The sequence below is a fragment of the Prinia subflava genome, chromosome 21, assembly GCF_021018805.1.
Source record: "Prinia subflava isolate CZ2003 ecotype Zambia chromosome 21, Cam_Psub_1.2, whole genome shotgun sequence".
Classification (NCBI taxonomy): Eukaryota; Metazoa; Chordata; class Aves; order Passeriformes; family Cisticolidae; genus Prinia; species Prinia subflava.
The window spans coordinates 1,801,429-1,817,261 of NC_086267.1; the positions used below are offsets into that span (position 1 = coordinate 1,801,429).

The 15,833-nt window shown below is 51.7% G+C and overlaps 2 protein-coding genes across 2 annotated transcripts; both read left to right on the plus strand.

Annotated features, from left to right (window-relative positions):
* Positions 1-1,379: 1,379 nt before the first annotated feature.
* On the plus strand, positions 1,380-4,042 carry CDA (cytidine deaminase). Its single transcript, XM_063417335.1, is given in 6 exon segments — positions 1,380-1,554; positions 1,557-1,622; positions 1,624-1,813; positions 2,091-2,202; positions 2,466-2,523; positions 3,228-4,042. Coding segments are annotated over 6 exon segments (633 nt in total). The 5' UTR covers positions 1,380-1,461; the 3' UTR covers positions 3,342-4,042.
* Positions 4,043-5,611: 1,569 nt separating this feature from the next.
* On the plus strand, positions 5,612-15,807 carry PINK1 (PTEN induced kinase 1). The gene is made up of 8 exons (XM_063417569.1): positions 5,612-5,949; positions 7,825-8,124; positions 9,413-9,516; positions 11,127-11,309; positions 11,678-11,841; positions 12,797-12,924; positions 13,659-13,895; positions 14,623-15,807. Exons 1-8 carry the CDS (start codon positions 5,623-5,625, stop codon positions 14,881-14,883), a joined length of 1,704 nt encoding a protein of 567 aa, XP_063273639.1. The 5' UTR covers positions 5,612-5,622; the 3' UTR covers positions 14,884-15,807.
* Positions 15,808-15,833: the final 26 nt, after the last annotated feature.

The following is a 15,833-nucleotide window of genomic DNA, read 5'->3' on the forward strand; positions in this document are numbered from 1 at the left end:
AATACAACCTTAAAATAGCAGCTTCACAGGCAGACAGCACCAGCCCCACTCTCTCACTGCCGCGGCCTTGACAGCCTCACAGGTTTTTGCAGCCAAAATAATAAAAAATGCATGAATTTGTCTGTTTTTCAGCTTCTCTGATGCAAACATGGGCTGTGTGGTTTGCTCCTGGTGCAAGGATGGTTTTGGGGAGATGGCAATTAGGGAATTAGTGCTAATGAGGAAGATTTTTATCCATGATAGCCTCTGTCTTTCATAAGAATTTCTATTCTTGCCCTCACTGAATGAGGTGAGGGCTGTGTTTACTTGCTCAGTGTTCATACTGAGAGGGCAGCTGTGAACCCACCCTGAAAGCTTCTTTATTTATATATATATATATATAAAATAGCCCACATTACCGGGTTGGGGGGTGGGGGGTTTATGTCCCTCTCACTGGTTTAATCCCACAGTGCCACCCACAAGTTGCCCTAGGACTGGTTTTCCTTTTTTCTCCCAGATTTTGAGGGGGCAAAGGAGACTCTGCACCTCATTTTATGCAGAGGAAAACAACCTGGATTTGTGCTTAAAAGCTGAAAAAGAGTTGTGGGCTGGTTCAGGGCTGCCAATCCCTCCTCTTGCTGCCCTGGCAAGTAGTGAGCTGTCATCATGGGGTTCCAGAGTACCCTCACAGTGTGTGGGAGACAGCTTTCCTGGTTATCCCCTGGGCAATACCGATCCCAGCTTTGTTTTCTTGGGGTGCCTGTGGTGGTCTCACTGTCCCATGCTCTGTTTCAGCTCCTGGAATTTCAGCACCATCAGAAGCCACTGCTAATTTGAACGCTGCTTTCCAGCCTTTTGTGGCTCCTCAGCAGCGACCCAACAATAAGATTTGCTGGCAAAACCAGCAGGTAAGGTCAAAAATCCAACAAACTGGACAAAAATCCCCGTGATAAATCCCTGGGGGCTGTGACACCCGATCTTGCAGCTAGAAAATGGGGCAGGAAGCTCCTTAGGCAAGGGGAGAAACAGAGAAATCTTTAATTAAAAAGCAATTTGATGATCACCTGGGAGCCCTTTACCTTGTGTGGGCTGATTCCCATGGAAGCACCAGCCAAACTGAATTTGGGCTCCAGCATGGGGGCATCTCAAATTGGGCTTTTGACCACCTGTATCTTCAGCCAGTTTCCCCTGCTGCCTGTAGTTAGAAGACCTGGGAAAATGTGATATGTACAGATATTATTTTTTATGCTTTCAATCATATTATTTCTTTTGATCTCACTGATCAGAAGCTGTTGTTCCTTCCCCCCCCAGGAACGATTTAATGACATTTTCCTGTGCAGCCACAGAACCAGTTTTGAACTGAGGATGAAACAAAACTTCTGGGACGGCGGCGGAAAAATGCTCTGCCGGGACAGAGAAAGGAGGAAGTAAATAACAAAAACAGGAGAAATTGGAAAAAATGAGGCAGCAAGCAGGGGGAGGATGTGTGAATCCCTGAGCACGATGCTTTGGGGGCCAGGGCTGTCCCTGAGGATGCTTCCCGGAGCTCAGCTGTGTGCCGGGGCGTTATCCCGACCAGCCCCGGCCAGCCTATTTTTCCAGGCGAGGAAATATTTAACCGCGGCGTCAGCGGGCAGGGCAGGGCAGGCGGGTGCAGGAATGGAGGGAGGCGGGCAGCACCCGGTCCCCGCTGTCCCCTCGGGCCAGCCCCAGGGGGAACATCTCCAGCTCCTGCTGCGCCGCAGCCGGGAGGCCAAAAACCGCGCCTATTGCCCCTACAGCCGCTTCCCGGTGGGAGCCGCGCTGCTCACCACCAGCGGGGAGATCTTCTCGGGTAAGATGGGCACCTGAGACCCCCCCTGGGGATTTTGGGGAGCCCCCAGCAAGGCTTGGGTCGTGTGTGAGGGTGTAGAGGGGTCACGGCGGGTTGCTGGTGCTGTGTGTCCTCCCCCGCTGCCTCTTGGCAGCCGCCGTCCCGGACCGAGCCAAAGATCACAGCGGATGGGAAAATAAATAGGGGGAGCAGGGAAGGTGGCTTTTCTTTGTAAATTCCCTCAGAAGAAATGAGCTGGTGGGGATTGGGGTGGCTGATGCCGGGGTTGTCCCTGCAGGGTGCAACGTGGAGAACGCCTGCCACAGCCTGGGGGTGTGCGCCGAGCGCGCGGCCATCCTCAAAGCCATCTCCGAGGGGCACACCAGCTTCAAGGCCATGGCCATCACCAGGTGAGGGTGCTCCCAGAGCTGGAATGGTGAGGGATGGGATGGGGAACCAGCAGGAAAAGCCTCGCTGCTCCTCGGGGACAGCTTCTTTTGCAGCAGCCCCATCTTTTGGGGAGGGAAATGAAGTTTTCGCATGGTGGTTTTGGAGGAATTGGGGTGAAAATCTGTTGTGATTCTGTATTTATCGGGGTATGAAGGTCTTCTGCAGGCATTGTCCCCTCCTCTGACCTCTGAGGACTGAGCTCTGTGCCTTTCTCCTTTGGCAGTGACATGGGGGACCATTTCATCACACCCTGTGGCGCCTGCAGACAAGTGATGAGAGAGGTGACAGCTTGTGTGGGGCTCCATGGCTCATCCCCTGACCCCAGCCACCATCCCCTGACCCCAGCCACCATCCCCTGACCCCAGACACCATCCCCTGACCCCAGGCATCTCCCCCTAAAACACCTGGAGGTACCAAGGGGGGTGCAATCCCCCATCCTCAGCCCCAGGGCTGTCTCCAGGCTCCTCAAACTGCATTATCTGCTGAGAAAGGGGTATTCCATCCCGTGGTGGGTGTTCAGTGTCAATCCATTAGCTTGCCCTCTCCAGGGGGGTTTATTCCTCCAGGTGCAGGGTTTTGCCCTAGAGTCTTTGCTCTGGCTCTGGCAAGCCTGAAAATGGGGTTTTCCTGCAAAAGCTGAGCTTCCTACAGATCCTGTCCAGCTTGTCTCCCTCCTCTGCAGGAATCCCAGCACCCACAGCCCGTTTTTGGGTTGTTAATATTTAGGTTGTGGTGCTCTGCTCGAGAGTCAGATCCAGCAGGTTCAGAGGCACTGGGGCTCATGATGGTGGGGTAAAAACACAGGATCTGAGCCCAAAATATCCTCTGGGGGGAGTAATGCTGGTAAGCCCACCCAAAATACATGCAATAGAGGGGGATGCTCTCTGTGAACCTGAAAATAAAAGGGGTGTATGAGTAATTTGGGGAAGAAATGCAGGTTCTTCCCTTCTTCTCTCTCATCAGGCTCTCCTTTCTCCTCCTCCAGTTTGGCACAGATTGGGATGTCTACCTGACCAAAGCAGATGGCACCTACATTGTCAAGAAGCTGGAGGAGCTGCTGCCACTCTCCTTTGGTCCTGAGGATTTGAAGAAGGTCTGAACAGCATGGCCACCACCAGCCTTTGCCCTTAGGCACAGGGGACAATGGTTTTCCCCAATTTCCTCAGCCTTTAAGCAACTTTTTGGGTACAACACAGTGGGAAATGTGTTTATACTGTTAAGTTGCCTGTTCCTCTGACTCATCTTCTGATTCAGTGTTGATTCGCAGACTCCAGCTCCACCTTGGCCCAAGGAAATGGCAAAATCAAATAATAGAAATTCCCTTTTATTAGTGAAAAAAGCATCCAGACATCCCTGTAGGCAAGGGAGGGAGGACATGGGTTTGATGCACAGCTCAAGCAGGCTTTGGTACAGAAACCACTCCTGAATAATGCAAAATCATTGCTTGGGAAAGTGCTAGTTCCCTCAGCTCTAAAGAGAAGCGATAGCAAGAAGGAAAAGGCCCATCAGCCCCAGAAGTAATTAGTGAGCCAGTCCAGATTAGGTGGATTGTTGGAACAGGAGGGTTATCGCCCTGGGCGTGTCCTTTGCTGCTTTCTCCCTGGCTTGTTTTCCTTGCTTTTATTCTCTTCGGGGTGAAGAAGAGGACAAGGAGTTTTTGAGAAATTCTGGAGGGTTTTGTGCTTCCAGGGTAATGCCATTTGTTGATCGTACTATTGATTTATAATACAATGATAAATGAATTTGTTACATTTCCCAACCAGCGCTGGGTTGAGCATTTCTGTCTCGTCCAAGTGAAATAAAAGCAGTTCTGGTTTATCTCCTGCAGTTGTAGCAAGTAATGAAACACAGAGAGAGGGGTCTTGGGGCTGTCCTGCAGCCCAGGCAGGGCTGGTGGGTGCTGGATGTGACCTGGGAACCTCGAGAGGTTCAACAAAGCCGAGTGCAGGGTGCTGGGTCAGGGCAACCCCCAGTATCCATACTGGCTGGAAGATGGAGAACACTCCTGCTGGGAAGGACTTGGAGATGCTGGTGGATGAGAGGCTGAGTGTGCCTCGCCTGTGGGGCTGATCACACAGCATGGGCAGCGGGGGAGAGAGGGATTCTGGCACAGGGTGCCCAGAGAAGCTGTGCTGCTCCATCCCTGGAAGTGTCCAATGCCAGGTTTGGATGGGGCTTGGAGCAGGCTGGGACAGTGGAAGATGTCCCTGCTCATGGCAGGGGTGGAACAGGATGGGCTTTGAGGTCCTCTCCAGCCCAAACCAGTCTGTGATTCTGTGATTTGATGGTTCCACACACTGGGCTGTGCCCTTGCTGTTCCCAGGGCAGTGCTGTTCTCCATGCCAAGGCACTCCCAGCTTGTCCTCCATGCCCTGCATTGCACAAGGCTTTACCTTGGCTGCATCCTGCTCTATGCCCTGCTCTGTGCCCTGCTCCATGACCCATTCCATGCCCTGCTTGATGCCCCACTCCATGTCCCCTTACATATCCTGCTTCATGCCTTGCTACATGTCCCCTTCCATGCCCTCTACATCCCATTCCATGCCCCACTCCATGTCCCCTTCCATGCCCTGTTCAGTGCCCCACTCCATGCCTGCTCCAGGGTTTGCTCTATGCCCCATTCCATGCCCCACTCCCATGCCCTGCGCCCTGCCCGTCTCCATGCCCCATTCCATGCTAATTTCCATGCTTCACTCCGTGCCCTATTCCCTGCCCACTCCACATCCCACTCCACGCCCCTCTCCATTCCCATTCCCATTCCCCATTCCCATTCCCCATTGCCATTCCCCATTCCCATTCCCCATTCCCATTCCCATTCCCATTCCCATTCCCATCCCATTCCCATTCCCACTCCCATTCCCATTCCCATTCCCCATTCCCATTCCCATTCCCATTCCCATTCCCATTCCCATTCCCCATTCCCATTCCCCACTCCCATTCCCATTCCCCACTCCCATTCCCATTCCCCACTCCCATTCCCATTCCCCATTCCCATTCCCATTCCCATTCCCATTCCCATTCCCCATTCCCATTCCCATTCCCATTCCCATTCCCCATTCCCATTCCCCACTCCCATTCCCATTCCCCACTCCCATTCCCATTCCCATTCCCCATTCCCATTCGCATTCGCATTCGCATTCCCATTCCCATTTCCATTCCCATTCCCATTCCCATTCCCCATTCCCATTCCCATTCCCCATTCCCATTCCCCATTCCCATTCCCATTCCCATTCCCATTCCCATTCCCATTCCCCATTCCCCATTACCTCTCCGCCCCCGTCGCGGGGGGCGTGGCCCCGCCCCTCGCCGGGCGTGTTTCTGGGCGGGGCCTCTCCCCATTGGCCCGCTCCGGCCCCGCCCCCCGCCCTGACGCGGCGGCCATGGCGGTGCGGCTGCTGCTGGCTCGGGCCCTGCGGCTCCTCCCGCGGTGCCGCCCCCCCTGCGCCCCCCGCGCCCCCCGCCCCGACCCCCGCCCCGGCCCCGGCCCCGGCTCCGCGCCCGCCGCGCCGCCCGCGCCATGGCGGCCCTGGCTGGCCTGGCTGCCGGCCGCCCGCCGCCTCTTCCTGCGCGGCTCGGCGGGCGGGCTGGCGGCCGTTGCGCGGCGGGGCCGCGGTGGCGTCTGCCTGGCGCTGGCCATGGCGCTGGGCCTGGTGGAGCCGCGCCTGGAGGAGCAGCGCCGGGCTGAGGCGGCGTGTCGCCACATCCAGGTGGGAAGCGGCCTCCGTGAGGGGGAAGGGGGGCGTTGCTCGGGAGGAAATCTTCAGTCACCACCCTAAGAAGGGCACAGCGGGTCGTAGCCGTCCTGACATCTTTCATGGAAGAGGGTGGTCCTTCATGTATGGAGCCCCTTGAACCCCCCTCCATGAACGTCACAGAGTGTCGGTGCTGTGGGCAGCCACTCAGACACGGCCCACCATGAAGGGAAGGGGGGTCTTTGCTTTGGGGAGTCCCTCAGACAGCCCCCATTAAAGGTAGAGGGAATCATTGCTCTGGAGAAGCCGGTAAACATCATCCATAAAGGGGAGGGGGATTGTGAGGAGCCCCTCAGATGCCCCCTCTCGGGTGGAGGGTGGGGGTCACTGCTGTGGGGAGCCCCCAGACACCCTTGGTGAAGGGGAGGGGAGAGCCTTGTTTTATGGAGCCCCTCATGAAGGGAAGGGGGATCACTACCGTGGGGCGCCCCTGACAGCCCCTGTGCAGGGCACAGCGTGGGGAGCCCCCCAGGCATGTCCCCATCTCTCCCCAAGGAAGGGGAGGGGTGCTGCAATGAGCACCCCTCAGGCACCTCCCCAAAGGTGGGAGCAGCCCCACAGGCACCTCTTTCTCCCCAAAAATAGAGTCCTGGGGAAGCCTCTCACTCAGGAGCCCCTCACCACCCTAAAGCGGGTACTTTAAAAAGCAGGGGACCCTCACTCCCTGTCCCCCCACAGAGAGAGGGGGTTGGAGCCCTGCTGGTGGGGGTCTCATGTCCCAGGACACTGATGTTGATCCCCAGGTCCTTCCCTTCTGCCTGAGACAGATGGGGACCCTGTGGTGCTGGGCCAGGCTGTCCTGGCAGGGCACAGGGGACGGATGGTGCTGAACATATTTCCTGGCTAAAAATAGACCTTTGGTGCTCAGAGCCAGCTGTCACCTGCTCCACTGACCAGGAGACGCATTCCCTGAAGTTTCTCGGGATGCTTTCTCTTTCTGTCCTCGCTGGGTTGTTCCATTTGGTGTCCTTGTGTCTGTGTCCGATGACAGATCCCTGAGGTGTCACCGCTGCTTTGGGGCTGCAGCTCACAGAGAAGGCCACTTGTTTGTATCAGTCCAGGTGACAGCTGGGCCACCACCAGACCTGTAGGATCATGGGCTGTGGTGAAACTCCAGAACAGCCTCCTGTGTGTTCTCCCACAGCTCTTGATTTCCTCCCTCAGCTCCCTCCCGTCATGGATTCACTCTTCCTCAAACTAACCAGACCTCACAGCTGACTGCCTCAAAAAAGGCCACTGTTTTTCCTGTTGCTGCATTTAATTGGATTTTCTTTTAAATGCTGTTTGTCTGATTTATTTATGGAGAGGGAGAAAAGTGTGATAATGCATCTGTTTTCAGAAGTGTTCAGTTAAACTTCTCTTTACACAGCCACAGAATCATGGAATGATTTGGGCTGGAAGGGATTTTAAGGCCCATCTCTTTCCACCCCTGCATGGACAGGGACCCCTTCCACTATCCCAGGTCGCTCCAAGCCTTTCCCAACCTGGCCTTGGACACTTCCAGGGATGGGGCAGCCACAACTTCTCTGAGCAAAATATATTTATATTCTAGATTGGCAAATGACTCCCCCTCCTGGTTCATCTCCTTCCTCAAAATGAGCACCTTTAGGAAAGACTGGTTTAGGGTTAAATTGTATCAGACAAAAATATATGGCCTACAGAGGATCTTTCATGTGGTTACAGTGATTTGTGCCCGATGGTTTGACTCTGATTGAGACTTTCAGGCTGGACCAACCCTCTGGGACGTGTGATACCGCTGAAACACCAAGTTCTCCTTGGCTGGGAAGTCTGGGATAACAGAGCGGGTTTTTCTGTTCACATTCCTTTCAGACCGTGTTTGTTGGGAAGAACAAGCCACAGAAAGATCCCCTGAGCTCCTTGCGCTGGCAGGGCTTCAAGCTGGAGGAGTATCTCATCGGGCAGCCCATCGGGAAGGGCTGCAGCGCTGCCGTGTACGAAGCAGCCATTCCCTTCTGTCCCCGTCCTCGGGACTGTGTGGGGAGCAGCCGCCTGCCAGCCCCGCAGCACGACCCTGCCTCAGCCTCCCCGGGGGCTGAAGGGGAGCCTGTAGTGCAGCACCAACCCAAAGGGGCTTTTCCCTTGGCTATCAAAATGATGTGGAACATTTCGGTAAGGAGTCGGCGCTGAATCGCCCGTGTCTGTTGGTGGGGAATGAATTCCGGCTGGATTGTTTTGTAGCAAGAGCAGGATGTCTTATGGAATGAAGGTTGAGCTATCCCAAACTGAGCCTCAGATTTGGGCCTGCAAAGCCTCAGATTTGGGCCCATGTAGTAGTAGATAAACCTGTGGTGCAGTTAGAAATTCAGTTAAGGTGTGTGCATGCTTTAGCTAGGGCAGTTAGGATAGAAACACAGCCTTAAACTGAAATAGTTTACATACTTGTTCACGCTGAATGCCAATAGAAGTGCACCTGCAGCTGTAAACTATCTGACACTGTATAAAACCAGCCATTTCGAGAATAAAGAGGAGAATGTATGTTATAACCATATTGATTGGACCTACGTTTGTTCCATCTCCAATCCCAATTAGAGTCCCTTAATACTGAAGTGTTGAAAGCATTAATTATGGCGTGCAGGATGAGTGTGTCACAACAAAGCTGTTGGTAGGTGACACTGGAGATGTAAAGTGTTAGTGAAGAGTCCCAGAGCGAGGTAATTAGCATTCATCATCCTCTGGAATCAGCACTGAGAGCTGCTGCTGGAGCTGTTGGGTGTAGAGGTTTTGGGAAGAAAAGTTTTTCTGAGGCTGGCTCTATTGGAAAGGTCTAAGAAGGGGAAAGCCACTGCTGCCAGTGATTTAGGAATTGGTGTCCTGACAGTGTCAGGACAGAGGTGGGTTTTCTTCCTGAAGAGTCAGTGGTCTCAGGGTGCACAGGAACCTGCCTTGCTGTGAGGTGACTGTCCAAGATCTGCTCCCATGTTTCCCAGCCTGGGTGACTGGTGATCCAGGTCTTCAGTGTGGCTCTTCCACGTTTAAAAAAGTCCATGTGGCTTTCCCCATTGAGTGAATATTTCAAGAGAATCTTCCAAAATGTCAAGATCTAGAACCCCTTGGACTCCCAGTATAGACCCAGACATTTAGCTATGGGCTCTTCCACTTGGGTTTGGAAGTTGAAGGCGAATGCTGAGGTGTAGTTTGGATTGCTGACCATCAAGGATACATTTGAAGTGACAAATAGATTTCTTTCTGCTAATAAAGGCCTGGCAGCCTCCCTTGGTGAACTCTTTAGGCAGTTAATTGCCTTCCTTGATTTTCAAGGGAGGGAAATCCTGGAATCTGCTCTCAGTCGATGCAGCTCCAGACGCAGTGCCAGCATCAGGATTATCTGCTTTCAGCTCATGTGGGGGATGAATGATTTTGGAGCAGGAACCAACGTGAGCTGTGTTTGTTGTTGCAGGCAGGCTCCTCGAGTGAAGCCATCCTCAGTGCCATGGGCCAAGAGCTCGTCCCAGCCACAGGCATTGCCTTGTCCGGGGAATACGGAGCTGTCTCTGGCCGCAGGTACGGAGCTGGCAAGGTGCTAATTTTATCCCTTGATTAATTTTGCAGCAATTTGCACTGTTAAGAAGGTGAGCAGGGCTTTCTAGAATAGCTGCTGAAAGCAGGTATACCTGGGCATTGTTAAGTTTGTTGGCATGCAGGGAAATGCATTGCTAAATGTGGTCCAGAGGGGGTTGGAAGTGTGCACCAATAATTTGGAAGCATTTGGGGTCCTGCCAGGGTCTGGTGGGTGTCTGTGGCTGTGTCTTAGCTTCCCTGTGTTGACATTTGTTGAGGTAAAGGCTGGACGAGCCACTGGTTAAACACCATGTGAATTTGTATTGTGATGCTTTTTAATTGCATCACTGCAATTGGTAACAGTTTGAGTATTAAACATCGAATGATTTCACTGTAATACAATTTGACTGTGAGGTTTGCAAACTGGTTTGGTGTAAAATGGGTGCTGGACAGGGAAACTGTTGAAACGGGGACAGTTGAAACTGTTTTAGTGCAGGAAAACTGGTGAGAAGGAAAATGGAAATTACTCAGTTCCTACTCTTTGACCTGAGTGGACAGTGAGCAAACAGCATGAAGGTGGAAAATCTCATGGAAACTTCTAAATTACCTGAAGTTAGCTATCTTTTTGTTCAGAAATGCATCTTCTTGTTCCATTTGAAACAATGGAGTCCAGAGCCCAGATTGTCTGATTTAAATTTCAAATTCCTCCCGGCTGCCAATACAAATGAATAATGAATGGCTGGCTGGGAATGGAATAGAGCAGCCAATGGGATATTTGACATTCAGGGGAGGAGACATCTGTGTTGCAGACAAATAGGTAACCTGCTTTTCAGGCCAGCGAGAGCTTCCTGCCTGTGCCATAAAGCAGAGGGTCTAAATTGATACTCCCAGTGTGAAGTTGACCTTTATTATGTGTCTAAAAAAGTAATTGCATTTGGGTGTCATCCTCTAGAGCTGCTGTAGCTTTTTTTGAATGGAGAATCAGCCTAGGCCTGGCTCTGCCTTTGTTAGCAGCATGGAAGGGTTAGTGAGGCTTGTGAAATGAAAGCTCTATGTTGTGTGTGAGGGGTTTTATCAAAGCTTTGTTTGAAGTGCAGGTAAAGCACCTTATTTCCTGTTTGGCCACTGTGAATAGGGAAAGGCAGTTACAGCAGAGCCCCAGTGAGGCCTTGACTGGCTCAGTTTGCTCTGGGAGGCACCGGGGTGGATTCTGAGCTCCGGGGAAGGTGCTGGGAGATGCCCCATTGCTGCAGTGGGTCTGTAAGGGCTGCAGGTGCTCTGATCCACCTGGGAAACATTGGGCTGAGGTGCTGGTTGGGAAATGGGCCATGAAACTGCTGCCCATGTTCTTCCTCAGTGAATGGATTCCAGGATGTGAGTGTCTGACTGTTTGCTTAACGTGGAGTCCTGTAATCCACCCTGTGCAGCTTTAATCTCCCCCGATGAGCTCTCAGTGCAGAACAAACGTGTTTGCTCACTGCTGGGGAACCCTTTGGTGTGGAGGACAGGCCATAATAACAAAAAGCAATTCCAGCAATAGCAGCACTGTGCCTGTGATCCATCAGAACCAACCGAGGGATCCGTGCAATCTGTGGTGTCTTTCCTCTGCACAGAAAACCTGTCCTTGGGAGGAAGAAGCTGCAACCTCATCCAAATATCATCCAGGTGATCCGAGCGTTCACGTCCTCCGTCCCTCTGCTGCCTGGAGCCTTTGCTGACTACCCTGACGTCCTTCCCTTGAGCCTGAACCCCAGAGGGATCGGTCACAGCCGCACGCTCTTCTTGGTGATGAAGAAGTAGGTGGAGAGAAGTTTAACGTGCCTTGGGTGCTGTGTCCCTGCAAAGCCTGGTCTGGGCTGCTGCCAAAGAGTAGAGTATGCTCTTGGAAACGCCTCCCAGGAGCTGTTCCAAGTCCTTGAGGTTCTGACTGCACTTCCACAATGAAGACAAACCGTTCTTTTTAATAATTACCCCAAATTAAAGTGAGAAATGTGGAGTTTGTCCCCATTTGTCTGCCCTTCTAAGCCTGAACTTCACCCCTAGTCTGAGCACACTGCTAGAGATGGAGTAGAATCAGTAATGAGCTCAGCCAACACTGAGACTGAGCTGCCAGTGATAAGCCTCCAGGATACTAATTCCCATTTTTTTTCCTTGTTCTGCCTAGTTACCCCTGCACGCTGCACCAGTATCTGCAGGAGAACACTCCAGACATTCGCCTCTCCACAGTGATGATTCTGCAGCTCTTGGAAGGTGTGGACCACCTTGTTCGACATGGAATAGCACACAGAGACCTCAAATCTGACAACATCCTGGTTGAAATTGATTCTGGTATGTAGATCCCTGAGCATAAATGCCAGTTAATTCACAGAAGTGATTTGGTCATGTTGGTATTTGGGGAAGTCCCACCCAGCTGCATGTTTGGGGGAAAGAAGCATCAAACCTTTTGAATAATCTCAGGTTTAGTTTTTAGCCTAGTGTTTGCTGTCACTGCAGCAGATCCTGTCTGTGCCTGAGGTTTTGGATCATTAACATGGGCACAGTGCATTGCTGAAGTGATGGATTGCATGAGCACAGCCAGCATTGACTGGAGCATCTGGGAACACCACATTTGGGATGCTGCAGGAGCCTTTGTTTCAGGCTCTTGGTTCTGTCATCTTTCCCAAGCCAAAGGGTACAGAGAGCCTCTTAAAATCCCACCCCATGGCCAGGTCAATAGTGCTGCACCGTGGGATGATGAAACATGGCTTGGGAGGGAAGGGAAGCAGCATTTTCATCGATGTGTTCTTCTGTAAGCCTCTAGTGGCAGTTTTAATCACTCTTTTTTGGTGTGATTGAGATTCAAATCAGCAGGAAGCAATAGGAGGCAGGCAGGTCTGTGCAATTAGGAGTGGAAGAATTTGACTGAAGGGTATCAGGGAGAGAGACACAGAGACCTCTGGAATCCACCCTGTCTTCCTAGAGACCAGGCCAGGGTGGATTCCAGGCAACACAGGATTCTCTGTTCCCCAGGACTCAGGATTTAGAATCTTAAAATGATGGAATGGCCTGGGTTGGAAGGGACCTTAAAGCTCTTCTCATTCCAATCCCTGCCATGGACAGGGACACCTCCCACAAGACCAGGTTACTCTACTGACTGTCTTCACCCACAATCTGAATGAGGGGATCGAATGCCCCCTCAGTCAGTCAGAGGACACCAGGCTGGCTGTTGGTGTGAGGTGGTGTTTGGTGCTGCCAGCTCCTCCCAAACTGTCCCCTAACTGTGGCACTCCCGTGTTGTTCACAGCTGGCTGTCCCTGGCTGGTCATCACTGACTTTGGCTGCTGTCTGGCAGACGAGAGCATCGGCCTGAGGCTGCCCTTCACCAGCTCCTACGTGGATCGGGGTGGCAACGGCTGCCTCATGGCACCTGAGGTAAATCCCTCTCTAGAAGTGCTCTGTGGTGCTGGTTTTCTGCTTGTCCTGCTCTCGGGACTAAGTTTTGGTGGCATGGAAGGTTTGTGTCCTACCTTGAGTTAGGCTTGGTGAACATTTGTGCTGAATTGTGTCAAATAGATACCTTGAGCTCTAACAGGGGAAATGTAATTAGTTGGTGTTAAGAGGCAGAATCAGCCTTTCCCTTCCCACCCCAAATTTACTCTTTAGTCTTTATTCAGGCCCCTTTCTGTGTAACTGTTAACAATTTTATGCAGCAGTCCTTGTGTTGCAACAGTAGCTTTTGGCTGAAGTTCAAGGCAGTTGTGAAATTATTTACAGTTCTTTTTTATTTCTCTGATAATAAGCCTAATAAAAGCCAAGATACCCTTAACTGTGTGCTGGACCTGGAGCACCTTGTCGTGGTGTTGGTTGTTATTCTGCAGGTCTCCTGTCTCCATAATTCCAGCAGGAGATAGCCCTTGGGACTCTGGGAATGCTGGTCAGGGCAGTGGCTGGAGCCTCAATGCAATGTTCAGACTTCTCCAAGCATCCCAGTGGGCTGAGCAGTGCCAACAGGGAATATTTACACCACAGATTCAGATGCAACCCGCATTTGGATTCAGTGCCTAAGTTTATTACAGGGAAAATGCTGTTTTGAGCACTGAAAATCAAATTTCAGCACAGAGGCTGCACTGGAGCTGTTTATTTGAGTAGCCCACTCTCTGTGGCAGGTGATCACAGCATCCCCTGGTCCAGGCACGGTGATCAACTACAGTAAAGCTGATGCTTGGGCTGTTGGAGCGATTGCCTACGAGATCCTGGGCCTGGCCAATCCCTTCTATGGCCACGGGGACTCGGCTCTGGAGAGCAGAAGTTACCGGGAGGAGCAGCTGCCAAGCCTGCCCGACCACGTGCCCCACGAGGTGAAGCAGGTGATAAAGATGCTGCTTCAGAGAGATCCCAACAAGGTAAGAAGCTGTTGCCTTCAAGATATCCTCTTTGGGAGTATCCCTGGTGGATCTTTTTGCCTTGGAGGGCTGCAGGTGCAGGGGTTAATCCAGATCTCACTGCAGGATCAAAGGACAGCATAAGGATCAAAGCTGAAAAAGTCTTTGCTGAGTGGTGCTGAATCACTTCAGGGATTTCAGGAGATGTTTGTGTCGGGACCAGACCTCACACTGGAGGGTTACACACAGCATTAGATATATATATATATATACACAGTAATAGTCTCAAAGGGCTTTCTAATTCACAGGGTGGTGCCTTAGGGGGGACCCCAGGGAGTTTTGAAGGTGCCAGTCCTCCATGCTGCTGCTGTGGCTGAGTGCAGCAGGATCAGCTGATCTCCCCTTGTCACTGTTTGCCACACTCAAATGACCACACACTGAGACTTGGAAGTTGTCAGAGAAAGCAGAGAAAATCCACCCTTTGTTTATTACATGCTCTGATATACTTTAAGAAAGGTGACCATGGATTGGAGAGTGGAATCCCCACCTCTCAACCACATTGGTCAAAAGGACTATCACAAAACCTCTCTTGTCTTTGGAGAAGGATGTGAAAACAGTAGTAATATTAACAAAACACGATCCCCTGTTTACATGAAAGAGCATGAGAAAGTGAAACCTTCTGCTTTAATATGAACGCTCAGAAAACTAGGAAATCTCATGGTGACATCCCCTCCCCTTCCCCTTGCAGAGGTTGTCTGCGAGAGTGGCTGCGAACGTGCTGCACCTGAGCCTCTGGGGTGACAATGTGGTGGCATCCAGGTCCCTAAAACCTGACCAGATGATCGCCTGGCTGCTCTGCCAGTCTGCAGCCACCCTGCTCACCAACAGGCTGGCGGAGAAGAGCCAGGTAGAAACCAAAATGAAGATGTGCTTCTTGGCAAACCTCGAGTTTGAAGACCTGTGGGCAGCAATATTCCTGTTGCTGGCTTGGAGGAGCCATTCTGGGTGAAGGAACCATCTAGAACACAAGCGTCCCACGTAAATGGCACTTTCTAAAGGCACATAGGAACCTGTCCTTTCTGTCTGTCTGGAGTCCTGTAGTGCTTTAGGGAACAAGCTGCAGGCCTGTGTTTAGGAGCTTGAGTTTCTCTCTAGCCAGTGTTAACCACGCTGCTTTTCTGTCCCTGCTAGAGGAGATGCCCTTGCTTCCTTACCCTCTGGGGGGAGGGTGTGTGGACCTTGCAGGTGGCCAGAGGTACGTGGTTGGTTTTGGTCCCTTTTGGGAATTAATTGACTTGTAAGGTGTGTGTTGAATGAAGCAGAATCATTTCAGAGGGGTGGCTGGGAGGAGGCAGTGTCTGGCTGCATTTTACATAGAAACATCACCATTTAAACAACACACAGATCCAAGCTGATAGAGGGACCTGCAGTCTCTGTTCATGGGGTCACCAGAGTGGTTTGAAACTCATTTTCTTCTGAGCTGTGAAATGACAGCCTGAAAACTTCCTGAGGAGGTGCTGCCTGGTAACGTGAGCGTCAGCAGCACGAAAAACCTTGCAGTTGTACGCAGGAGAGTGGAAGCACATCATCCTCAAACCCCTCTTATCGTTGTTCTTAACTGTTGTAGCTCTGTGGTGGCAGCTGCCCCAAGGTCCAAGGCTGAGTCAGACTCTCCAGTTAGGGATAATGCTCCAAACAAAGTGAGGCTGGGCAGCAGCCCCTGCTTAAAGAGCTTAATGTGATGCTCTGCTCTTTTTACCTGCCTGTGTTTCCTTCAATGAGATAATACCCTTTGGGTGGGGAGGACATCAATCTAAATAACAGCAGCCATGTTTATGAAACAGCATTCAATTTCATGGCTGTAATTGTGTTTAGAGGAGCTTGGGGAGAAAGATATTTATGCTTGTTGCACAATAAATTAAAGTTCTGTGGCTGTGTGGGTTCTCTCAATCCAATTTG

Excerpts from the sequence above, each read along its gene's own strand:
- PINK1 (XM_063417569.1), top strand. The coding sequence starts at position 5,623 with ATGGCGGTGCGGCTGCTGCTGGCTCGGGCCCTGCGGCTCCTCCCGCGG. Across the intron at positions 11,310-11,677 it reads CTCTTCTTGGTGATGAAGAA|TTACCCCTGCACGCTGCACC; the intron begins GTAGGTGGAGAG and ends TGTTCTGCCTAG. Across the intron at positions 11,842-12,796 it reads CCTGGTTGAAATTGATTCTG|CTGGCTGTCCCTGGCTGGTC; the intron begins GTATGTAGATCC and ends TGTTGTTCACAG.